Source organism: Panthera pardus, unplaced genomic scaffold (genome assembly GCF_024362965.1).
Source record: "Panthera pardus isolate Hobbes unplaced genomic scaffold, ASM2436296v1 HiC_scaffold_3, whole genome shotgun sequence".
Lineage (NCBI taxonomy): Eukaryota > Metazoa > Chordata > Mammalia > Carnivora > Felidae > Panthera > Panthera pardus.
The window spans coordinates 53610589-53636724 of NW_026526876.1; the positions used below are offsets into that span (position 1 = coordinate 53610589).

The following is a 26136-nucleotide window of genomic DNA, read 5'->3' on the forward strand; positions in this document are numbered from 1 at the left end:
TCATACCCAGTTCCCCAGAGCCCAGACCCGCGCTCAGCACATCAACTGGAGTTTCTGGAAGGGCCTTCTCAGCATCTCCTCTCTCCAAAGTAGACTGCAAACTCCGCGACCTGGATTCAGGCGGCAACTAACCAGAAGGCGGGGAAGGGGTTCAGACTTGCACTGGGATAGAGCCACCCACACCGCCTCATCAGCCCAACGTCCCCTGCCTCTGCTCACCACCAAGCGGGCCTTTCAACCTCGAGACTGTCCGGTGTCTCGAGGCCGGGACTGCTGGTAGGTGGTGGAGCCCTGGCGCGGCTGGGGGGAAACTAGATGCGCTGCAAGATCTCAACCGACTTACTGTACCAGTCTTTAGCCCTCTGGGGTTCCGTCTGGGAAATGGGGGGAGGCTGTTGGGGCCACGCCGGCTCTCACCTGAGATCCTCTAGGCCCGGGGAACCCAACACACGGCACGCAGGAGCCGTTTGTGACTGCACCCGCTTCCCCCGGCCGGCTTGACTTGGGGTGAGGGCGGACCAGAAGTCACCGGACTCCAGCCACCTGATTCTCCGGGTACAGATTTCGGCGCTATGCACTCTGGGAACTGTAGTTTAGTCGTAGCCCGACCATCAGGAAGGGTTGGGGGCGGAGCAGAGGGGCGCAGGCGTCTGGGGAGGGATGAGGGCTCGGGTGTGAGGGAAGATTAAGCCCCTTTTACGACACAGAGACCCCTGGAGCGCCCAGTGCCTGTCGGCGTGCCCTGCGCTAGTTCGGTAAACGAAGCCCGGGCAGCGCTGCACTGCCCTGGAACTGCTGCCTTGCAGGACGGGCCTTCTAGGTCCCGCCTTCCATAGCCTCTCCGCCTATAGCCAGGGCCTGCCATGAGGGGTGGCGCGGGGCTCCGCTTTTCTTGACCAATGGGAAGGCGAGAGGCCTCCATGTTGGTGTGGCTGAAGGATTGGCAGGAGAGGCCTCGCGTCGGAGCCTTGAAGCCGGGTGGAGGGTGCGGGAGGGGGCGCTACTCCTCCGACGTCAGCTGTGTCGCGCTTTGAAGCTTTGGCAGCTTCGCCCTCCGACTATGGCTGCACGGTCGGTCATTCTCGGTATCGACCTGGGCACTACGTCTGTGAAAGCGGCCCTGGTGGAGTCCGCGCCCGGCGACCCATCCGGGTTCTTGGTACTGGCGAGCTGTGCCCGGGCTGCGCGGGCCGAGGCAGCGGCCCAGAGCGCTGCGGCAGGGCCCCAGGTGAGGCAGCGTCCTGGAGTTGCACCGCCTCGGGGAGCCACTCTCTTGCTCCTCAAAGGAGGCCTCCCCCCCCACCCCTTTTCTGCAAGGAAGTCTCCCCGATTTCTCCAGCCTGCCTGACCTCTGCCTGTCTGCTGCAGCTCCCTCTGATCCGTTAGGTTTCTTCCCGGTAGCTTTCCCACCTGCTGGCACCGATCTCCTTCCTCACTCTCTGGCCTCTGGTGTCCTTGCTTATGGCGCTGTATCCCCGTGCTCTCAGCCCTCCACTTGACCTGCGGGAAATTTCTCTCCTTGTGTCTGTGGAGTGACCTCAGGCCTCTCTTGTTCTTGCTGTCTCTGCACCTCACACCTGCCGGTGTCAAGTTTAGGATTCAGTTTGTTCCCCAGGGCAGAATCTGGATTTTCCTCAGGAACTAAGAGGAAGAATCAGGGCGAAAGAGGCTCTTCTCATTCTGCAGGGGTGGAATGTGGACTGGGGATTTGAAACACTTGGTCAGAAAAAGACACCAGGTTCCAAAAGCTGAGACACCTTGGAGGAAGGACTGCAGAGACAGAAAGACAGGAGAGAGAAGCCGATTAAAATGTTAGAAAAAGATTGGATTCATCATTATACTCAAAACTAGTGTCTTGTGAGAGTTACAAGGTAGAAATGGGGGAGAATTTCACCACAATGAGAGCTCTGGGTTCAGTAACATCATCAGTTCTTAGAACTGGATTCCATTAATTCCCTGAAAAAGGTAGATTCCATTAATCTACCTGGAATCTAATCTACCTTTAATCTAAAACTGGATTCCATTAATTCCCTGTGTTCAGTTAATTGACAATAGAAATTAATATGTAGGAACTTTCTGTGTAACCTTTGGACTTTTTTTCCTGGATCTCTGCTTGTTCTCCTAGTTGTAATAGGAGGCCTCTAAGGCCCCTTCCAGCCACAAACTCCGATTTTTCTGGGCCATACTCCCAAGAGCTTGTTTTTCACAATCTCTTGCCAGTTATCTGGACTCAGTTGTTTACAGTTCAGAGTCTGTCTTGCTCAGAAACATTTCAGAGGATAAAGATTACAGGAGCACTTTGCATTTTCATTTTTTTTTAAATATATGAAATTTATTATCAAATTGGTTTCCATACAACACCCAGTGCTCATCCCAAAAGATGTCCTCTTCAATACCCATCACCTACCCTCCCCTCCCTCCCACCCCCCATCAGCCCTCAGTTTGTTCTCATTTTTTAAGAGTCTCTTATAGCCCTTTGCATTTGCATTTTCATAGAGACTTTCAAAATTAGTTTGGTTGGGGCATCAGGGTACTTTAGAATGATTATTTCACCTCATGGACTGTGAAACGGCAAATTCAGCTCCGACCCTGTGGGGGTGAGCAGCTGGGATTAGAGGATGTGAGTTTAGGCAGTGCCCTTTCTCTTGCAATAGGGCCACTTCTTGAAAACTGCTTTCTCAGCTTCCCCCAGCGTTCAGCAGGCTGTTCCGCGTTTACAGGCACACAGTGTGCCACACCTGCCTAATGAGGGGTTTCGGAGAGGCCAGTAATACCCCCCTTGCATCTTCCATGTGTGCTTTGTGCTCTGGGACAAACGGCATTGCTGTAATTTAATCTTTAGCAGAATTTCTCCACCCTGGCACTGTTGATACTTGGGTCAGATGATTCTTCGTTGTGGGGAGCTGTCCTGTGCATTGTAGGATGTTCAGCACCCCTACCTACTACATGCCCGTAGACCCTTCCTACCCAGTTCTGACACCCCCAAATGTCTCCATATTGCCAAATGTACCCTAGGGGACAGAAACACCTGGTGTCCCTGTGTTCTCTCTATGTCCATACTTTTCATTCTTAAGAAGTATTGTGTAGAACAAGGCCAAGCTTGGCAGCTGTATAGAAAGTCAGGCTTTTAGGTGTTTGCAACCTTAAAATACCAGGATTTTTGAGTGAATCTCTGTGACCCTTTCGGAGTTAGTTTTTCCTTTCTGGGCCTCAGTTTCTTCATCTGTAAAGAGGGGTGTGGAGGAGGAGGGTTGACTTGAGTTTCTAAGTTCTGTTCTCAAATCTAAAGTTCTAGGATTTGATCTGGATAGAGTGATTGATAGTCTGAACCAAGAAATGGAGGCAGCGCCTTTCCTGTTACCTTGTGGGTATGCCCATTGTTCGAGAGCTGCTCCCTCATCATACTCACCACTGAAACTCGAACTAATTGCTGAACACTGACTGCCTCCTTGTCTTCGCTCCCACCTGGCCCATTTCCCTCCTTCACCGTCCCACCCACACAACTCACACACCAGTGGGCCCATTTTAAACAGTGGCTCCTCTGTCCTGGGTTGATATACCAGCTGGCCATGTGGGAACTCTTTAAACTAGCACTGTCCTGTAGAAACTCTAGCTATGAAGCTGACCCACACCTGGAATTTCCAGTTCTCTAGTATTAAAGTAAAAAGTAACAGCTGAAATTAATTTTAACTGCATATTTTATTTAGCTCCCTGTATCCAACAAACTATCATTTCAATATATAATAATGAATATAAATTTATTAATAAGGTATTGTGCATTTTTCATACTAAATCTGAAGTCTGGTATGTATTTTACACTTGCAACACATCTCAATTCAGTGCCAGCCATGCACCTCCTCTCTGCTGGGCTCTCACTGCCCAGCCAGTTCTGCTGTAGTCTCTTCCATATACAGTCTCTTTAGGGTCTGGGGCTGCCTCCTCAGGAAAATGATTTGTGTTCCCTCTGCACTCTTTTCCCCATTCTACTCATCCTCACCTTCCTTTTTTTCTGTTTCTTTGTTCACGCTTGTTTGGAGCCTGGAACTGCCCCTGCCCAAGGCCAGCAGGCTGACGGACAAGTGAGGGGTCGTCCCAAGGAGGGGGAGGGCTGTGTTCTGCCCTGGGCAGGATAGCCTAGGGCTTGAGGGCTCAGTCTTCAGATGCTTTTCCAAGACCGGAAGCTTTCTCAGTTCCCCAGAGACCAGACGTTTATTAAGAACGGAGCCACATTTCTCTTCTGAGTTTTCCAGGGGTCCTTCTAGTTGTTAAGCTTATTATACCTTGAGGTGATTTTTGTGTGCCAGAAACATTGCACTTTGGTTGAAATCAAAGTAAGTATTCAGTTTACTAAATTCAGAACCCTGGTTCTTAAACTTTTAAATTTAGGTTATAAAGCTGGTTCCATTTATAAGTCTAACATGTCACTATCATTTTTGAGGGCCTTTGAATAATACTTAATGCTATTTCAGTTAAGTATCTTAGTTATACAGTATATAAATATATATATTTATATATATAGGTAAATATATATTTATCTAGTGTATAACTAAGATACACTATATACACTAGATAAATGTATATTTATCTATATATAGATTTATATTTATATTTTTTATAAATAAATTTATAAATTTATAAATATTATATTTATATATATTTATATTTATATATATTTATAAACCTATCTATCTATATATATATTTAGGTACTGTAGTTGCCTGACCCACAGCTTTTCAGAATACTTAAATAATTCTTATAAATCTAATAAGTTAAATGGATAACTACATAAACTTTAAATGCTCTTATATGTTTAAAATCCTTTTATAAATATACAGTAATGAGATTTGAACTTATAATTACAAATCTAGATCAGTTACTCAATTTCACATTTTAACTTGGAGTTGCGGAGGTAACCTAGGCCAAATTCTCTTAAACATATAAATTTACCTAAAATACCAAATGCTCAGATTTCCTTAAGCACAAATGTTAATCACATAGGTATGACTCTTTTAAACATGCATGTTTAATTCTTGATCAAGGAAGCAGTTCTGTCATCTGGGTTGCTTTTCCAAGTCTATATATTTTGGTGGTCTCCTTAGCTTACTGAGACTTCTTACTGATTAGAGGCATCTCCTGGGATGGGATGGGATCTTGGAGTCTGATTTCTAGCCTTTAACAGAGACTTCATAATTTAGAAGAAGAGATGGTCATGGAAACCTAAATTTTTTGGTGTGAGTCACCTACTTTTGAAGTTATATTAGTTTCTACCTCCCACCCATCTGGATGTACTGCTTGATTGGATTTGGCATTTCATTATCTCTAAGATCCCTAAATGTGTTTTCCCATCTGATTCCAGACATCTCTAACTTTTTTCAAATCCTGCATTCTATTCATATTCTTGTCTCTTAAGACCACTGGACCCAGAGATATTAGCATGCTATTTGATTATGTTCTTAACTCTCATGACTTTGTTTTTCAAGGTTATTTTGCCTAGACAAGTTTGTAAGGAGGCAAATCAGGGGAAAAGGCAAATCAGGAGAAGATGGTCCTGACTTTCTTGAATCTCATTTCCACCCCTAAAAATCTTTCTATACTATCAGTCTCGTTCTGGGTATCTTATCTCATTGCCTAATTAATATTCTGAAAACACTGCTCTGATGATGATACTGTCCCATTCAGAAAGCCCCAAGGGCTCCCCATTGGCTTTAGGAGGAGCCCCTTACTCTGGGGCTCAAGGTCTGCCATTGGGCTCAGCCTCTCTTTTATAGCTTCATTTCCCACCACACCCTTGCATGGACCATCTCACTGTTGCTGTGCCCAGGTATTCTCTGGGCTTTCTTCTTGCCTGCCTCCCCTAGTGGATGTTTTATTCTTTTTTTTTTTTTTTTTTTTTGGTAAGTTTATTTATTTATTTTGAGAGAGAGAAAACACGTGCGCAAGTGGCCCAGGGTGAAGGCTCGTGTGTGAGAGCCAGGGAGGGGCAGAGAGAAAGGGAGAAAGATAATCCCATGTGGGCTTTACGCTGTCAGCACAGAGCCTGATGCAGGGCTTGATCTCAGGAACCGTGAGATCATGACCTGAGCCAAAATCAAGAGTTGGACAGTTAACTGACTGAACCACCCAGGTGCGCCCCTGCCCCTCCGCCCCCTCCCCCCCCCCCCCCCCCCGCCCCGCCCCGTTGGTGTTTTGTTTCCAAGTCTAAGGCCTGGCCCTAAAGGCACTGAGGAAACGTTTGTCGGATGGATGAACTAAAGTCCCAAGTAGAAGCAAACACTAGGGCTTGTCCACGAGGCCTTTCCTGGCTACACCTTTCCTTCCAGGTTCCTTCCTGCTGTGTTCCATCCTGCCCTTATCCCAATCCTCTGTGTCCCTTGAGATAGACCCTTAATTTCTCCTTACATCTTGGTCTTGTGTTTTCCTATCCTTAATGTTAGACTGTCAGTTCCTATAGGGCAGAGGCAGTGCTTTTCTCAGCTCAGACTTGCCCACAGTAGAGGGCAGAGTCTTAGCCATTTTGGAACCTCATCTGCCCCAGCACCTCACCTGTGCGGGGAGGGAGTGGAATCTCGTCCACCACATTCCTACTCTAGGTGCTGCTGGAGGTGGTGGAGAACCCTCAGTCCCACATGTCATCCGTGAGCCTAGTCAGCAGGTCCTGGAAGTGACCCTAGTGGAATTAGCTGGGCAGCCGCTACCCAGGAAATCCCTTGGGGCCTCTGCCCTTCCCCCCTCCCCCCCCCCCCCCTCCTGTCTGTGTGCCACTGCCTGACGCCTCCTGTTCTGTTTCCAGGGGCGGGAGCAGGATGTAAGTAGAATCATCCAAGCCCTAAATGAGTGCCTTGCTGCCCTTCCTCAGCAGTTGCTCCAGGAAGTCTGTGGCATTGGAGTATCAGGACAGATGCATGGAGTCATGTTTTGGAAAACAGGCCAAGGTACGCTGGGCTCCAGGGATGATCATGTGCTTCTAGCAACCACTGTGGAACAGCAAAGTGCTGCAGGAAGGCTCTCTCTGAAGGATCGGGTCACCCTGCAGTAGGAATGGAATGGCACATATTGTCTCTTGTATTTTGTGTACGTCCTGTATGTTGTGTACCTCCTATCTTGTACAAATGTGTAATGAGTAAGTGAACTGTCCACTCACACACCGTCCATCAGCAGGGTGAGGGAAAAGAGTGACTTGTCTCTGATTCTCTGTAGGATTCAGTGGAGTGGATTTTCCACAGCTTTCTCTTTTGTGTCAGGGTCTCAGAGCATCAAAGTAGACAACTAAGAGATTAGTGTGGTTATAGGAGATGCCAAGACACAGTGGAAATACTTTTGAATTTGGGCATAATTTTTGTTGTTTGTCATAATCACAGACATTTGTGATTTTTGAATTCCAGGGCTTGTCCTTTTTATGGGCTCAAGGGCTAAGAATTATTTAGTTGGTTGCCTTATATCTTAAATGCCACAGTGCAGGTGACCTGTTCTTTTTGGCCTCTAGGAAGAGACTTATTAAGCCAGCAAAATAATGATGAGTAATTTACATGCCAGATGTTGGGCTAAGGATGTTACCTGCATGATCACATTGAACATTCCTGACATCTTCATGATATAGGTTACATTATTGTCCCCATTGTGCAGATGAGAAGTGGAGGTTCTGAAGTTAATATGCCTGGGCTCATATGGCAGCAAGTGGGGACTCCAGCTTTTGAACCCAGGTTGGTGTGACTTCAGACACTAAGCTTTTAAAGGCCTCTTGGAGAACCAAAGCTGCACGAGGGTGCAACAGTTCAATGAAGCCAGGAACTTCCCAACAGAATGTCTGAGGAAGGATTAGGATATTATGAGCTCCTATTACAGCAAGCATTAAAAAACTTTTTTAACTAAAAAGTTCTATACAGACATAAAAGTAGGGAGTATTATGGACCAACACACACCCATTACCCAGCTACTTTACTGCAGGGTTTTTTTTATTAAGGTTTAAAAAATTTATTTTGAGAGAGAGAGAGAGCATGCACGAGCTGGGGAGGGGCAGAGAGAGAGGGAGAGAGAGAGAAACCCAAGCAGGCTCTGCACTGTCAGTGTAGAGCTGGATTCAGGGCTTGATCTCACGAACCGGGAGATCATGACCTGACCTGAAATCAAGAGTCAGACATTTAGCAGACTGAGCCACCCAGGCACCCCCTACTGTAGGTATTTTAAGTAGAGGATGGATGGCTACTTTGGGGGCTGTAGTTAAGGGGATTTGAACACCAGATTCACCCCTTTTTGCCTGGAGAGTCAGTGATTCCAGTTCCCCGGGGCCAAGTGAGTGGTGACCTGCTTCTCAGCAGCATGACTGGTGTCTAGTGATGCATCCTTTGATCAGTTCCCAGGAGGGGCTGGGTGACTGTAGAAGCCAGTGTAGGACCTCTTGCTTCTTCCCTCTTCCTCATCTGCCTGTTGTCAGGCTGGCTGGGACCACAGGAGCTGCTTGGCTCCAATCAGTAGCAGGAGGAGAAGGCCAATTAGGATGTTAGAGCTGACCTCTCAGAGGGAGTCTAGGTTGTAAAAACTTTTTAAACTCCTTAATTTTGCATTAACGAGAATAAATGTCCTTTTAATACTAAAACCTGTCCCAAAGAGGACAGCAGAGATCTAATGATTGTGGTCTGGTCATCTGCCTCCCTTTCTGCCCATTTCCTGGACTCTGTAACAACCACACAAACCATTGCCCACATTGTTGGAGAGAGAGCTGCTTAATATTTCATTGAGTCAGCCCACATGCCTCCTTGCTTTGTTTTCTGCTTCTGGGAAGGAGGGAAACCGCTATTTGACGATGGTAATACTTGCTTAGCAGAGTTGAGTGAAATCGTACTTGGGATCAAGACATTGTGTTTTTAATGGTGGCCATAAATCAGTTTAGCTTCAGTACCTACAGTGAATAAGGCTCAGTACTTGACCCCACGGGAGACGTAGAAACTAGCAGACGAAGCCCTCACCTTCCAGGGCACACTCAAGGCAGTCAACACAGACAGGCACCAGTAAGCCGAGCGGAGAGCTAATTGCTTCCATGAGGGCACAGGCCAGCCAGCAGGGAGAGGAAAAACAGTGAGAGTGTCTTCTGAGAGGCCTGTGGTTATGCCTGTAGACTCCATTTCGAGGGTCAGTAATAGCAGGAGAGAAGTGGGCATGATAAGACCAAGCTAAAAGGCAAGCGGCTGACTGGGAGAAAATGTTTGCTTGTGTGAATAATATGGGTACATATAAAGAAATAAGGACAGAGAAAGGACAAATGGTCCTGTGGAAAATGGGCAAAGGATACCTATAGGCAGTTCCTAGAAGAGGAAATACAAGTGGCTAATAAGCATATAAAAAGAGGCTCAATGTCATTAGTAATTAGGGCAGGGCAGATGAAAACAACAATGAGAAATCATTTCCACCCACTGAGTTGTAAGAAATCAAAGTCTGAAAATGTCAAGGTTGGGAAATGGGGTGGAAAATTGATATTTTTAAATATGGCCGGTGGTAGTATAAATTAGCATGGCGGTTTGGAGGGCAGTTTGGCGGGGGCCTGTTCCAAACAAGGGGGCTGCTGTGACTCAGCAGCTTTGCTACTTGGTATCTGCTCAGGAAAATTACTTTACCATGTATGTGCATAAGGAGGTGTAATCACGGTCGTTCATTACCTTGTTATGGTAGCGAAAACTGGCGTTTAAGCTCTGGGGAATGGATGCATAAATGGTGGTATGCCCAGGCTGTAGGAGGATATGCAGTGTAGTCTAAAAGAATAAGGTGCATTCACATACATTCACATGGAAAGGCCTCTAGAACATTTGCTGGATGTTAAAAACAACCCCTAGAAGAAGAAATATAGTACAATGCTGTTTGCTTAAAAAAAAAAATAGACAAAAACAAAATAAAGTCAATCAAGCCAAACAAAATATGTTGTGTGAGTGTGAAAACTTGAGATAGTTCCCCACAAGTGCTAACAGGGACAGGAGTGGGGCCAGGACTCGGGTAGGGGTATAAGCGGACCTCTGGCTTTATCTGTAATAGCTGAACATCTCATACCGAGAATGCATTCACTTGTCACTTCTGTAATTAAAAAATTAAAAACATATCAATTCTTTGCCGAGAGAGAGAGAGAGAGAGAGAGAGAGAGAGAGAGAGAGAGAAGGAAGAAAGAAAAAAGTTAACAAATATCAGACCAAATTCTGAAACAGTGGATTTGAATCTTGGTTCTACCATTTAATAGCTATGTGACCTTTGGCAAATTTTTCTTAACTTCTCTCTGCTTCATTTTTCTTGTAAAAAGGGAAGAATTATCATGCCTATATTATAAGGCTGTTATATAGATTAAATGAATTATTTTTGAAGTGCTTTGAAGAATACCTGGTACATAGTAAGGATTCCATATTTGTTTTCTCATACAAACAAAATAAAACTGTTAGTCAAAAAAAATTTTTTTTAAAGGATCAAAGAGTTTTGGAAGCAGATAAAGGGGTTGAAAAAAAGCTGTAGAAATCTGGCTTTAGGGCTGGAATAAGAATCCCAACTTTAGGGACACCTGGGTGGCTCAGTCAGTTGAGCATCTGACTCTTGGTTTTGGTTCAGGTCATGATCCCAGGGTCATGGGACTCCATTGCACTGAGCACGGAGCCTTCTCCCTCCTGCCACCCTCTCTCTTTCTCTCCCTCTCTCTGCCCCCTCCCACTCACTTGCTCTCTCTTTCTCTCTCTAAAAAATAAAAGAATTTTTAAAAAGTAAGAAATATATGTTTTAAAAAAAAGAATTCCAGCTTTAAGTGTAGGTACAAATACAGTATGTAGTTGTGGAGGTGCACTGCTTTGCCCTGACCCCTACCCCAAGTGAAACTTCATACACTTCAGGTGCATGATCTGTAAGGCACCTCCCTGCTCTTCTGGTTACTGGCTGGGGATACCAACCAGAGTTTGACAAGCTGTCTCAGAGCCTTTGCCCTGACCCATCTACCTGCAGCATGTATCCCCAGACATTCTTTTAAAAAAAATTTTTTTTTAATGTTTATTTATTTTTGAGAGAGACAGAGACAGAGAGCAGGGTAGGAGCAGAGAGAGGGGGAGACACAGAATCCGAAGCAGGCTCCAGGCTCCCAGCTGTCAGCACAGAGCCTGATGCGGGGCTTGAACTCACAAACCGTGAGAACATGACCTGAGCCAAAGTCAGATGCTTAACCATCTGAGCCACCCAGGCGCCCCCTCCCCAGACATTCTTATGGCTCACTCTCTTCTTTCATCCAGGTCCCTCCTCACACGTCACCTCAGAGAAGACTTCCCTGATCACCCTTCAAAAATCTATCACTGCTGTTTATTTCTTCACAGCAATGAAAAGTATCAGATATTATATACTTGCTTGTGTATATTCTATATACCTAGCGTAGAAGCTTCATGACAGCAGTGACTTTTTCTTGTTGATTGCTGCATTCTCAGGGACTAGAACCCGTGCCTAATACATATTAGATACTTAATAAACATGTCATTCAATCACCCACGTATGAATGAACAAATGGATGTTTCATGGTCTGGAACAAAGAGGGGAGAGGCAGTTAAGTTTCTTTCTTTGGTTCTTAATGAAAAAAATTTATAGGAAAATGTAATGATTTTGGCTCCCAAATCTGGGGCCTGAGATCAGACATAGCCACAAAATAGCTGCATGTGAGGCTTTGCCCTGCTTTGCTTTATGGTAGGCATTGTTCTCATCTGGAGGCCATCTCAGGACATATGGAGAACAAATTCTCATCTCTGTCCATTAGATCCGGAATGTTCTTGTTACTGATAACCTTTCTCAGCTGGCACTCAAGATTCTTTTCCCATTCTGCTACAGTGGTTGTATTTATATTCTGTGGAAGTGTGAGATATATTCCTTATATGAGAAGAGGAGAAAACAAAACATATGTAGGGATGTGTATTGTCTTTCTTGAAGGCCGCTGCAAATCTTAGACCACACACAGAGTTTAGAAGGTAAAGATTCATTTGCATCACCATTATCATCACTAACATTAATTGAGTACTGACTGTGTCAGGTACTGTTCTAAATGCTTTACATGTGTTAACTCATTTAATACTTACAACCCTACACACACAACACACACTACATACCCTAACCCTAACTCTAATCCTTCCCCTTGCCACTAGTCTGAGAGTGAAGTCGACACATGGCAGGAAGAGCTACCAGGACCCAGGAAAGAATTATAAGTGTCCTTTACCTCTGGGCTTCCGGATACAGTTGCCACCAAGATGCTGAACTAGTTTGACAGCTGGCTGTGTCTGCCAAGGTCAGTTTTAGAGGAATCATAAGAGAAAAACACCAAGGAAAGGGGAGAACATTGTGAGAGAGCCTGGGGTGATGGGGCTGCTTTGATTTGGGATGTGTGGGTTGACAGTGGCTTGGGTCTGGGGCAAGAGGCAACCAGCCTTGCCTGTGAGAGGATAAATCAGGAGGGGAACAGCTGGTCCCCTGGACTGCCATGGCTGTGGGACAAGCAGCATTGTCCGCATACCCTCAGCAGCTCAGGTGTCTTCAGGAATAAAATCAAGGCAGTGGAGAAAAGCAGGAGTCTCTTTCCAAATCCCAGGGCTGGTGACATTGTAATCTAAGGATCCTCAAAACATTGTTTTTTCCTGGGAGGCAGAGTGGAAGTACTGACCTGAGGAGATGTTTTGCACGGTGGGATGGATTAGCTGCAGATTTACCCCAGGATTCATTCATCCTTTCCAGCCGCTTGGAGGCTGGCAGGGATGGAGATCTGGCCCGTTTACACTGACTGACAGAGTAGCCAATAGTCCCAGCACAAAATGAGTTCATGGGCCAGGACAATAAGACATTTGAAGAGCACAGCTGTTTCACAAGAAAAACATTGTGCCAGGTGATTTGATGGAGATTCTTTGAGAAACAACTGTTAGAACGGTCAGTCTAATTTAAAATTAGCTTGACATACCTACTAAAATGTATGAAAGGAGAATATTAGCAAGAAAACATAAAAAGGACCAAGGAGAATTATTAGGTCTGAAAAAATATAATGGTTGAAATAAAGAATGTAATAGACGGGATTAATAACAAAATGGATAGAACTTCAGGACAAATTTGAAAATAAAAGATGCAAATTTAGAAAATCTCTCAGAAGGAAGAAGAAAAGGACAAAGAAGTAGAAAATATAAAAGAAAAGGTAAGAGATATTGAAGATACAAATAGAAACACTAGCATCTGAATAATAGGAGATCTAGAAAAGGAAAAATAAAAGTGGTAGAGGAGGAAATATTTGAAGAACTAACGGAGAAAATTTACCATAATTGACAAAATAATATGCACCAGACTGAAGGGGTGCATAGAATGTCAAAGAAGGGAGAGAAGGAAAACCTCACAGCCAGATATAGTGAACTTTCAAGGATTTCAGACAAAGAAAATACCAAAAGCGTACACAGTGAAAGACCAGATCCTATATAAAAGAATTACAAGCAGATTGACTAGACATTTTTCAATAGCAACATTCTATGTAAAAGTGCAATGGAATAGTATTTTGGTTACCTACTGGTGTATAGCAAACTACCTCCAAACTCAGTTACTTAAAACAGCAAACATTTTATTATATCTTGTACAATTTACTTCTGCATATCAGATAGAGCTACTGTACATGGAGTTGATGGAGGTTGCTTGGAAGTATTTGTGTAGTGGACAGATGGGTCTGGAGGGTTCAAGAGTGGCTCTACTCAATGCTTGATGCCTTGGTAGGGAAGGCTGGAAGGCTGGAGTCAGCCTGGAGGATGGCCTCTAGATGCCTACATGTGACTTCTCCATGTAGTTTCTCCAGCATGGTGGCCTTAGGACTTCTTTTTTTTTTTTCTTAAGTTTATTTATTTATTTTGGTGGGGGGAGGGGCAGAGAGAGAGAATTCCAAGTAGGCTCCACATTGTCAGCATGGAGCCCGATGTGGGGCTCAATGTCATGAACCATGAGACCATGACCTGAGCCGAAATCAAGAGTCAGATGCTTAACTGACTGAGCCACCCAAGTGCCCCAGGTAGTGGGACTTCTTACATGGTGGCTGGCTTTCCCCAGAGTGAGTGCTCCAAAAGGCTCTGGTGGGAGCCGCAAGACTTCTATGACCTAGCTTTGGGGGTCCTAGGATGTCACTACCCCCACATTCTCTTGGTCAAGCAAATCATCAAGTCCAGCCTAGATTCAAGGAAAGAGGATTTAGATTCTGCCCCTTAATGGGAGGAGTAGAAAGGAATTTGTGGCAATCTATCACAAATCTACAAAGTGTTTTTAAGTATTGAAGAAAAGGAACTTAGGACCTGGAATATTACAACTGTCCTTCAATTATGAGGATATGAAAAGATATTTGGAGCCATATAGGCCTTTAGATGCTTTGCCACAGAACGAACTATACTGAAACTAGTTTTGAGCAATTTAAATAAGAGCAGAGAAAGATCCAGAAGATTTCAAGAGATAAATGACATAAATGAAGTAAAGATGGCTAGATTCCTGAATAAAGTTTGATGCCTAAAAATCAGTTAGCTAAGACCAAAGTCAAAGAGAAAATATATCCATCATCATCCAGAATCCAGTCTAGGTAGTATCCTCATGGTAAGAGTTGGAAGGATGGAGACTAGGGGACTTGAGAGTGTGCTAAGTTTCTTTCCTTACAGGGTGAAAGGGGATATAATATCAACTGTAAAAAATGAATAAAAAGGAATATAGAAGAAGTGGGATAAATGGAGGGAGTAGGTGACTTGCCCAGGGCCACACAGCCATTGGTGATGGAGCCAGGTATTAAACCCAGGTGCTCTTATATCAGAACCCAGGTGTGTGAGTGAAGCATTATCAGGGGTGATAAAGTTGTGCTTTAACCTCACTAGCAGAATGGTCTCACGGACATGCTGCTGCTGGTCAGTGGCTCTTTTCTCTGTGTTTGGTAATCTCCTTTGTTTCAGGCTGTGAATGGACAGAGGGAGGGGCCTCCCCCGTGTTTGAGCCCAGAGCTGTGAGCCACCTGGTCACATGGCAGGATGGCCGGTGTAGCAGCGAGTTCCTGGCTTCTTTGCCCCGGCCAGAGTCCCATCTCAGTGTGGCCTCAGGGTTTGGCTGTGCAACCATCTTCTGGCTTTCGAAGAATAGGTACGGACAACTGTTTTTGAATTGGATTCTGGGTTTCCGGGGAAATGAGAGTGGCCAGAGGGCTATACCTCCAGCTGGTCAGCATCACTCCACATGCTGGAGTGTTCCTCAGTGAGATGGCCTGGCACAGAGTGTGGTCACAGGACCTAGACTTGGTCCAGAGCTGCTTCATTTCTCAGAAGTTTTGGTTATCTGATTCTAACCAGGGGCGGAAAGAAAGGGGCAGAGAGGACAAGGGACTTGCCAAGGGTCACGTGCTGAGTTAATGGTAGGGTCAGGGCTGCTGAGAACGGCCAATGTCCGGTTTTCCCAAGCGTTCTCCCCTGAGACCACTCCCCTAAGGCTGACCCCAGCCAGCTGTGTTTTGAGTGGCTGGGAGGTCCTCACCCCGGGAGGTTTACTTGTCAGGGAGCTGTTTGTGGGGTGCTGGTTGCCACCCAGCTATGCCATGTCTAGTCTACTGCCTGCAGCTAGGTATGGTGCATGCTTTCAAGTTGCTATTAGACCATGTTGAATTGTTTTTGATATGAAAACTAGCCCAGAGTTCCTGAAGTCCTATGATGCAGTGGGCACCATCCATGACTATGTGGTTGCCATGTTGTGTGGCTTGCCAAGATCCCTGATGTGCGACCAGAATGCTGCTAGCTGGGGATATTTCAACACTCAGAGCCAAAGCTGGAACTTGGAGATGTGAGTATATCCTTGCAGGCCGGCTCCAGGCTAAAGGTCAGAATCTCTAATGTGAGAGCTTCAGTGGGACTTTCCCATTCAAGAAGAGTGGAGGATTCCAAGAGGCCAGGAATCAAGTTCCAATGTCCTTCAGCCCGTTTCAGTCACCAGGCATGGGTGGGCCTAGCTGTCAGTGAACCCTTGCAGGGGATTACCCTGTACGCCATGCTGTCCTGCTCTTCCACAATTGCCCAGACCTAGGTTGGCTTCCCCAGTTCTCTGTGACTCAGCCCTAGCCTATAGATTTCAAAGAATAACTTTCACTGTAATAAAGTTTAAAATAAGGTTAAAAAATGGAAGTAGCAGTCTTGAGAGATGTCTTTTAAAAGTTCTTTTTAAGCAATCTTTTGCCTTTTCAGATCCAGAAATCCAGTGCCCTGTAAGTTCACTTCCTTCAGGGTCCAAATTCTGAGCTCTGTAATAAAACAAAAAGCACCTGGTAGTTCAGGTAAAGGACTTTCCAGCATGTTTTATAAAATTGACAGCCCGTGTTCACTAACCCCGAGTGATGAATGCGTTTGGTATTCAGGAGACTGATGGATTTGACTTTGGTTTGGCCTGTGCTAACTGATTGTGACTTTGTGTTGGAACTCTATCTCCCTTTGCAGAGTATTTGTGTTCCCTTCAAACATAGGAGGCTGAGTGGGGATGATATCTGGCTCTTGTGTAATCCTTCCTGATCACCCCTGCTTACACTGGTTGTTTTCTTTCCTGGAAGGCTAATCCTAAGCTTTTGAAAGCCAGTGTTCATTCTTTAAAAAGTACAAGTCTACTTCTCATGGTTTTAAAAAAAGCCAAAGAGGCCCTCTCTGAAAACACTGGATTCTGCCCTCCCTTCCTGTATGTGTTATCCTCTAGTGCTTTCCTTTGTTGAGTTTCCTGGAAACAACAAAGACCAAAAAAACCCAGCACCAGGTAAATACACTGTCCATTTTTGGATTGCAGATTGAGGACCTCAGGCTTTCCCATCCACCTGCTCCCAGACATCGCTGAGGCCGGCAGCTTGGCGGGCAGAACTTCCCGTGCCTGGTTTGGAGTCCCAAAGGGGACGCGGGTGGGCGTGGCCTTGGGTGATTTACAGGCCTCCGTCTATTCCTGTATGGCCCAAAGGACAGATGCGGGTAAGTCTTTCTTCTTTTCCTTCCTCAGACTTCTACTGGTGCCTTCTAAGCTCCAGGTCTGTGTGAGGGTACAAGGGGAACATGTACCAAAGCCTCGGCATCCTGTTGATCTTTATTCTGTAAACATGAAAAACAGCCTCATTCCTACAGGTTCTGAAGCCCCTCCCCTGGGAGCTTGCAATCCTATAGGGCAAGTTCTGTCCCTGACCACAGTCTGTGCTTTTCCTTTCCATGGCCAGGTAAGGGAAATGACTGTTTCTAGCTGGCTGATTGCTGTGTAACTCCATGACCAAGAAAATAGATTAGTAGATTAGGGTTTTTGTTATTGTGTTTCTCAATGAAAGTTCCATCTCATCTGATTAGAAGTGCAGAGTCTTTTCTGTATTCAGTGTAAGAGAGTCACAGTGAGATGGAGGCTGCGGTCTAGGGCAGAGCTTGGTCGACTTTTCCTGTAAAGGATCGGATAATAAATATATTAGGCTTTGTAGGCCATGTCGTTTCTATCATAACTATGTAACTCTGCTGTTAGAGCCTGAAAGCAGCCATAGCCAATACATAAATGAATGGGTGCCGCTGTGTTCTAATAAAACTTCATTTATAGACACTGAAATGTGAATTCCATAGAATTTTCACGTGTCATGAAATTTTCTTCTCCTTTTGATTTCTTTTCAACCATTTAAAAATGTAAGAACATGCCACTATGATTGTAAAATGCTGCAGCCCCTTTGGAAAACAGCCTGGCAGTTCCTTAAAAGTTAAACATGACCCAGCAATTCCACTCCCAGGTGCACACGCTGAAGAGAACTGGAAGCACGTGTCCACACAAACAAGTGTCCACACTTCACCCAGATGTCCCTAGCAGCATTGTTCATAACAACTTATAATTCAAAAAGTAGAAATAATCCAAACTCCCACCAACTGATAAATGCATTTAGAAAGTGTGCTATATCCACACAGCTGAAATGCCACAACATGGGAGTGAAAGGGAGGAATGAAAGAAACCAGTTCCAAAAGGCCGTGTATCGTATGTTTCCATTCCTGTGAAAAGTCTAGAACAGGCAAATCCATAGAGACAGACAGCAGATGAATGGTTGCCAGGGGCCGGGGGAAGCAGTGATTGCTGATGGGTACAGTTTCTTTTTGGAGTGATAAAAATGTTTTAAAATTAGATAGTGGTGATGGTTGCACAACTGTGAATATACTAAAAACCACTGAATTATACCCTTTAAAAAGTTGTTTTTTATGGTGAATTGATGTGAATTATATCTCAATAAAGCTATTATTTTAAAAAAAAGTGAAAGCCATTCTTAGCTCTCAGACCATACAAAAACACATGGCTGAGTGGGTATGGCCTGTGGGCTGTTGTTTGCCCCTCCCCGGGCTAGGGGGAGAATTGGGGCCTACCTGCCCAGCTAGGTGGTTGCAGGATGGTGGTTTCATTTGACCCTCATGGCAGCTTGGCCAAGTGAGTCCACTCTGGGAGCCCCTCCTTGTTACTAAGGGGAATGGAGAATTCATTCATCTTACCTGAATTCTCTTTGTAGTCACGTCTTCTTTCATCCATCAGATAGAACTATTACACTTCAACCCTGACTTTAAAAAGTCTGACCAGCCTTCTCTATGTAGTTTTTTCCTATTTCATTTCATTTCATTTCATTTCTTTTCTTTTCTTTTCTTTTCTTTTCTTTTCTTTTCTTTTCTTTTCTCTTTTTCTTTCTTTCTTTCTTTCTTTCTTTCTTTCTTTCTTTCTCTTTCTTCTTTCCTCTTTCTTTCCTTCTTTCTTTCTTTCTTTCTTTCTTTCTTTCTTTCTTTCTTTCTTTCTTTCTTTCTTTCTAATGTTTATTTATTTTTGAGAGAGAGACAGAGCACGAGCAGGGGAGGGACAGAGAGAGAGGGGGAGACACAGAATCTGAAGCAGGCTCCGGGCTCTGAGCTGTCAGTACAGAGCCCGAGAGGCAGGGCTCAAGCCCACAAACCATGAGATCATGACTTGAGTGGAAGTCAGACGCTTAACCGACTGAGCCACCCAGGCACCCCTATTTTGTGGTATTCCTAAGAAATAACATTTCAAGGACTGTTATTGTTTTGTTTGGGGTAGCAATTCCTCATTCAAGATTAGCTGAGAGGGAAAAGTGAAATTCTGCCCATTTTGTTGGCACTTATATGTGATAAAGTCTTTTAAGGTCAGAAGTTTTTCAAAACCTTCTTTTCTCCCAAATTTTCATCTAAAATCAATGCTCTGGGAATATGTTAAGTTTGTTCTGTGGCTTTTAATTTTCCCAATACACCAGCTCTTGCCTTGTATCATTTCATCTCAAAGTGTGAATGTCAGGGAACTCATGTGGGCTTTGGAGTCAGTCCCCAGGCCTGGGTTAGAATTTAGCCCCTCTCCTTCTTCTGGTGTGGCCTTAGGCAGGTGGCTTTTCTTCCTGAGCCCTTGTCATCATCTAAAATGAGGGTGACAACACCTTTCTCATGGGGTGGTTATGGTGACACAGTGGGCTGGTGCCTGTAAAGAGCTTGGTTCTTTCTTACTACTCTGGTGGTTTTTAAATCATAGGCTGTTCCCTCGACAGAGGGCTCTCCTGTGCCTGGATGTAAATGTGTGTCCTACATAGTAAGTGAGGGGCTAGTCAAGTGGGAAGAAGCTAAGAATTAGGCTCCCTCTTCAGTGAGCTGGCTGTAGTCTCTGGTTCCAGATTGTGGCTGCTGGCTGTAGTCAGTTGTGCTGTGTCTAAGGGCAAGGTTGGTTGGCCTCCATCCTTGACACCTCCACTTCGGGGGACAGGTAGAGGGCATGTTGCTTCTGGTAAAGAGTCACGGGGAAAGGCTTGATGTGGCAGAAGGTAAAGGATATTGACTTTCTGCGATTTGTTTCTGGTCTCCTTGCTTCCAAACCCCCACTAGATGGGAAAGTTAAACGTTGACCTCAGTTATTTCAGACCCCAATAGACTGAGAAGCACAGGCTTTTTGGCCAAGTCTTGTGAGAAGTGGAAGAGAAGAGACTCCTAGAACAGTCCACAGGCCCTGGCCTCAATCCAGAGGAGAAAATCATCCCCTCCGTGCTGGGTCTGGGACCTTTTCCCCCACTGGTAGAGGAAGGTTAAGAGAGCCATGGAAATGGGAAGGAGGTGGTGCTTGCCAAAAATGAATGAAGCCTCACCAGAGAGTTAAATACTTGGGCTGAGCTCTTTCTCCCTGCAAATATTTCTCTATTGCTGCGTAACAAATCACCCCAATATTCAGTGGCCTAAAACAGCAAACATTTATTATCTCTCAAAGTTTCTGAGAGTCAGGAGTCTGCATGTGGCTGGATGGTTTGGCTCAAGGTCTCTCATGAAACTGCAATCAAGCTGTTGGCCCCCTGGGACTGCGGTCATCCAAAGGCTTGACCAAGCTTGGCGGATCTACTTCTTAGCTCATTCATGTGGTTCTTGGCAGGAGGCCTCAGTTTTTTGCCACATGGGCTTCTGCACAGGGCTGCTCATGACATGGTGCCTGCCTTTCCCCAGAAGAAGTGATCCAACACAGAAGCTGCAGTGCCTTTTTATGACCTGATCTCCAAAGTCACACATGGTCACTTCTGCTTTATTCTCTTCACTAGAAGCAAGTCACCGAGTCCAGCCCACACTCAGGGGGTTGTGATGGGGGGGGTGGGGTGCGCAGGAATTAGGCTCTACATCCTGAAAGGAGGAGTACCAAAGAATTTGTGTACCAACACACTCTCCCCCTTGCCCTTTTGTGACTTGTGACCTCTGGGTCAGCCTGACAGGCCTAACTTCTGCTTTCTTTGGACCCTAGTTCTCAACATCAGCACCTCTGTTCAGTTGGCAACCTCCATGCCTCCAGGATTCCAGCCGGCACAGACTCCAGACCCAACAGCTCCAGTCACCTACTTCCCATACTTTGACAGGACCTACCTGGCGGTGGCAGCGTCGCTCAATGGGGGCAATGTGCTGGCCGCGTTTGTCCACATGCTGGTACAGTGGATGGCCGATCTAGGTAAGGTGTTGCCCATACAGTGATGTGTTCCTGCTTGTCCTTTCTATGTAGCAGTGTCTTGCTGCTGAGTGTGTTATTTAAGCTTCTAGATTCATGTGTCAGACCCAGCCAGGCTCCAACACATTCCTTCCTTCCTTAGGGATCTGGATGTATAGCCTTCCTTCCTCTCATCTTCTGAGCTGCCATCACCTATGGTTTTTTTTTGAGGGGGCATCTTCTCCCCTAACCTTGACTATGGAATATCATAATAGTGTCTTAGCTCTCCCCTGCCCCACTTGGTCACCTTCTCTGTCAAGTAGTCTCTGGGTCCCTTGCATTTGAAGTCTTCCTTCTAATGACTTCAGACAGCTGAAAATAAAATGATCAAATGTGGATGGTATTTGACAGTATTATAAAATCCTCATAGCACTTATTCCTGGCAAGTAGTTCCTGACTCCCTTTCTTAGAAGGATCCCTGGAAACTCTGATGCCCTCCTGCTTTCTTCAGGATAGAACCGATCAGACCTCTCTCTGCTCTTCATTTGCAGGGAAACCTGCAACCTCCTTCTTTCAGAAGAGGTTCCCTTTCCAAGCACTTAAGGTAGAAATGAAATTTCTGGTCAGCCATGCAGATCTGGGGAAATCGTGTTCATCAGGTGCACTGGTCCACCTGTAGGAGCTCTGAATCAGGTCATTCTGGGGAACTTTCAGCATAGTAACAAAGTGAGGCAGAGCAGCAGGGAGCCCATAGGAAGCTCATACTGGTTGTGTAGACAAGCGTCACTGACCCGTGTCAGTCCTCTCTCAGGCTGCCCAGGGATGTCAGGATTTCAGGGGAATTCTGCCCCCTTGGCTCGGATCCCCTCAGGAATGTTTCATTAAAAGAACAGAACTCGGATTTTGTCTTCCCTTGCATCAGAAAAGGTTTTCAAGAACCAGTCATCAGAACCTTCAGGCAAGCCCTATATTTAGATACTGGTTTAACTGGATGACTCTATCAATTATTGACTGGTATTTCTCTTTATACGGAAGTGACTGTTATTTTTACCCCTGAAAGAGATGGTAATACTTGATTTCTCTGTAAGATCTTTTCAAGAAGAAAAGTCTTTTGCATTTTCATGGTTCTTATTTTCATGAAACTGAGTACTTTGAAGGTTAGTATTATAGGTAGCTTAACCTTTTATGAAATTTCTACACTGTGCCATTTGATTAAAAAGTATATAGATGCAAATACAACAGGTTTATTCAGATAAAAGACATCACATCTGTTAACCAGAAATGGAAATATTAAAGCATAAGGTGTAAAAATTAAACTCTCTCTCTCTATTCAGAATACCCTAGGTTTGCATTGTTTTCCAGAAGTTGGAAAACAGGCAGTTCCACCCTCCTGTGGTTTAGAGCAGGGACTCTGGAGCCAGGTGGCCTGGGTTTGAATCCCAGCCCCACCACTTCCTTGTGCCCTTGGGCAGGTTCCTTATCCCGTCTGTTCTTCACTTTCCTCATCTGAAAAGAGGTGCTAGTACCTACCTCAGAGGACAGCAAGGATCAAATGAGTTATACTGCAAAGCGCTTAGAATGATGTCTGGCGCATAATAAGTGTGATACAAATGCTTGTGTGGTGGTGCTGCCCAGGAGAGTGGCCTCAGTTCTCAGCTCTGTCCTAAGTCATTATGTGGCCTTGGCAAGTCCTTTCCCCTTCTGTGTTTTTTCAGTTCCGATGGTCTGTGTTTCTAAGCCCATGATGTGAACATGTGGCAACTCAGTATTTAGATTCTGATGAGGTGGTAAGCCAAGGGATGCAGAAACAGGGCTAGAAGCCGGGTCTTTCCAGTCTCCAGCTGGTATAGACCTTCCTTCAGGTGCTTCTCAAGGCTGGGGTTGTGGCCCAAGTGTTTCCCAGTGAGGAAGAACACTTTATTTTAACATTTTCTTAACATTATTAAGGATATACAAGCACATGGTTCATTGTTTTTTTTTCTTTTTAACTATAGACTTTCTTTTCTTTTGAAAGTTTTCCACTCATGTCGTTTTTCTGTTCCATGATCTACTTCAGGATACCACATTGCATTTCATCATCCGATCTCCTTAGTCTCTCTGTTTTCTTTCTTTCTTTTTTTTAAAGTTTTTATTTATTTAAGTAATTTCTACACCCAACCTGGGGCTCAAACTCATGACCCCGAGATCAAGAGTCACATGCTCCTCTGACTGAGCCAGCTGGGCGCCCCTCTCTGCTTTCTACTTGATTGATCTGTTTTTTTCTATTTCATCTCCCTTCCTTTTCTTCCCATCAGTTTCATGGTTTTATATTCTTCATCTATTCTTTTAGAAGTTTCTAACACACTGTGTTTCCTAGGATATGGAGAGGTAATCCCTCCTGCATATTGCAGTGCTGGTGTAAACCAGGCCTGCTTCTAAGGGGCAAGTATGATGTGCATAACTTTTGAACCAGAAGTTCTCTTCCAAGGACTCGGTCCTACATATTTATACACTTGTACACACATGCTAGGTTATTCACCAAGCACATGATTTTTCTGAGATTTTAGTAGAATTTTTAGAGGGAGAGGAAAGACATTTATTCTGGGTTTTTTTTTTTGTTTGTTTAAAGTAGGCTCCATGCCCAGCGTGGTGCTTGAACTCACAACCCTGAGATCAAGAGTCGCATGTTCTACTGACCGAGGCAGCCAGGTGTCCCCATTCTGACATATTTAACCAAAGTCCTGCTGATCACATTTTGGCTATAATATTTAATTATTTCTCTCTCCCTCTTTGTTTCATTCCTGAGTGTCTATGGTTGAATTTGTACAAGTTAAATGTGCTGCCAATGAGACTCCATGGCGACTCTGGGGTGGTGGCTGTCAGCACTGGCCTGCACACTGGAACCACTTGTGGAATTAAAAAAAAGTTGTTTTTTTTAATTTTCTTTAAAAAAAATTTTTTTTAAAACATTTATTCATTCTTGAGAGAGAGACAGAGCATGCGTGGGGGAGGGGCAGAGAGAGAGGGAGACACAGAATCTGAAGCAGGCTCCAGGCTCTGAGCTGTCAGCATACAGCCTGACGCGGGGCTCGAACCCACGAACTGTGAGATCATGACCTGAGCCAAAGTTGGACACTTAACTGACTGAGCCACCCAAGCTCTCTAAAAAAATTTTTTTCTAAGGTTTATTTATTTACTTAGCACTGCCCGGGAAGGAGCAGAGAGAGACAGAGAGAATCCCAAGTAGGCTCCATGGGCAGTGTGGAACTGACACTGGGCTCAATTTCATGACCAGGAGATCATGACTTGAGCTGAAATCAAGAGTCGGACGCTTAACCAACTGAGCCACCCAGGTGCCCATGCTTGTGGAGTTTTTAAAACAATGCTGATGTCTTCATCCTGCCTGTAGAATGCTGGTGATTTGGCTGTGGGGTGGGATGGGGCAGGCATTTTATAGAAGTTCCTCAGGTGATTCTACTTCAAAAGCGTGGTCCTTGGGCCAGCAGTACTGGCTTTTAGAAGTGAATAACAAATACAGAATCTTAGGGCCTGCCCCAGCCATACTGAGTCAGAAACTGCATTTTAATAAGATCCCTAAGTGATTCATATACATATTCAAATGTGAGAAGCATTGGTCTAGACTGGTGGTTTTCAACCTCTGCTGAGGCTGGGCTGGATTGTGATCAGCACTGTGATCCTGGGGTTTCAATGACACTGCTAATAAGTCTAGTAGCAGCTGTGATGATGCTTTTTTTTTTTTTTTTTAAGTTTATTTTTGGGAGAGAGAAAGTGGGGGAGGGGCAGAGAGACAGGGAGAGAGAGAATCCCAAGCTGAGTCCCATGTGGGGCTTGAACTCACAAACCATGAGATCATGACCTGAGCCAAAATCATGAGTTGGATGCTTAAGACTGAGCCACCCAGGTGCCCCATGACGATGCTTTTTGATCTGTGTATTCATTTGTCCTCCTTGGGAGCATTGTTGTAGGATGATTAGTTGTAGGATGGTTAGCGCTTACAGCAACACTTATGAGATCTCTCCTTTAAGTCTAGTCTGGGGTCTGGGGCAGAGCACAGCTAGCCAGACTATGTGAGTCCCTGAGCCAGGAAACATCTAGCCTCAGTGAGAAGCAGCAAGTAGATCTATCCCTGCCCTCTGGGAATTCCAAACTGTCTCAGCCTGCAGCAACAGGTGGGGTGCATGAACTGACACAGGTCTTTTCTGTTCCTGGAAGGTCTGGAGGTCGAAGAACCCACTGTATATTCGTGCATGATCCAGGCAGCTGCACAGCAGAGAGACACCTGCCTAACTATCACTCCAACGGTGTGGGGCGAGAGGCACCTGCCGGACCAACTGGCCTCAGTGACCAGAATCTCCTCCTCTGACCTCTCCCTGGGTCATGTGACCCGGGCCCTGTGCCGAGGCATTGTTCAAAACCTGCACTCCATGCTTCCATTTCAACAGCTCAAGGAGTGGGGTGTGGAGCGGGTGATTGGCAGTGGGAGTGCGCTGTCCAGGAACGAGGTTCTGAAGCAGGAGGTGCAGAGGGCGTTCCCTTTCCCAGTGTCCTTTGGGCAGGATGTGGACGCAGCTGTGGGGGCAGCTCTGGTCATGCTTCGGAGGAACCTTAACCAGAAGGAGTCTTAATACATTCTTTGGCCAAAGGACTTGCAAATTTTATCTAATTAGCGATTCTCACATGACCTTGGGGTCATCCTTTTCCTGGACACGTTTGTGGGCAGCTTTTTTTTTTTTTTTAATTTTTTTTTTTTTTTTAACGTTTATTTATTTTTGAGACAGAGTGAGACAGAGCATGAATGGGGGAGGGTCAGAGACAGGGAGACAGAATCCGAAACAGGCTCCAGGCTCTGAGCTGTCAGCACAGAGCCCGACGCGGGGCTTGAACTCACGGACCGCGAGATCATGACCCGAGCTGAAGTCGGCTGCTTAACCGACTGAGCCACCCAGGTGCCCCTGTGGGCAGCTTTTAAGCAAAGCTTGTTCTCAGGGCACCATCTTGACCAAGAACCTACCTTCAGGGCATACTCTAATAATGCAGCCAGGACTCATCAACTGGATCCCAAATCAGTACTTTCCAAAAGAGACTCACCTGGGAACTGGTCCCAAATATAAATATGGTGAAGAGAAGAGAGAGAGAAAGAAAAGGAACAGTACCCCAGCATCCCGGTCAGCAGACTCATCTATGACT

General features: G+C 45.3%; 2 protein-coding genes across 4 annotated transcripts in view; one reads left to right on the top strand and one right to left on the bottom strand.

The window, feature by feature from the left end:
• CTNS (cystinosin, lysosomal cystine transporter) overlaps positions 1-773 on the bottom strand; it is an 18105-nt gene extending 17332 nt beyond the window's left edge. The window contains exon 1 of one of the 2 annotated variants that reach the window (XM_019429538.2): positions 418-773. The gene's annotated coding sequence lies outside the window, so the exon portion shown is untranslated. The remainder of the gene's footprint in view (positions 1-417) is intronic. The other variant, XM_019429536.2, reaches the window with a different exon arrangement.
• SHPK (sedoheptulokinase) lies at positions 19-25591 on the top strand. Of its 2 annotated transcripts, none has more exons than XM_019429532.2 (7): positions 19-276; positions 6791-6932; positions 14937-15120; positions 15658-15810; positions 16795-16970; positions 20773-20973; positions 25162-25591. In XM_019429532.2, the coding sequence occupies exons 2-7, from the start codon at positions 6899-6901 to the stop codon at positions 25572-25574; spliced, it is 1161 nt and encodes a 386-aa protein (XP_019285077.1). In that variant the 5' UTR covers positions 19-276; positions 6791-6898; the 3' UTR covers positions 25575-25591. The 2 variants fall into 2 exon arrangements, with proteins under 2 accessions (XP_019285077.1, XP_019285076.1); XM_019429531.2 differs by lacking the exon at positions 19-276 and adding an exon at positions 950-1228.
• Positions 25592-26136: the final 545 nt, after the last annotated feature.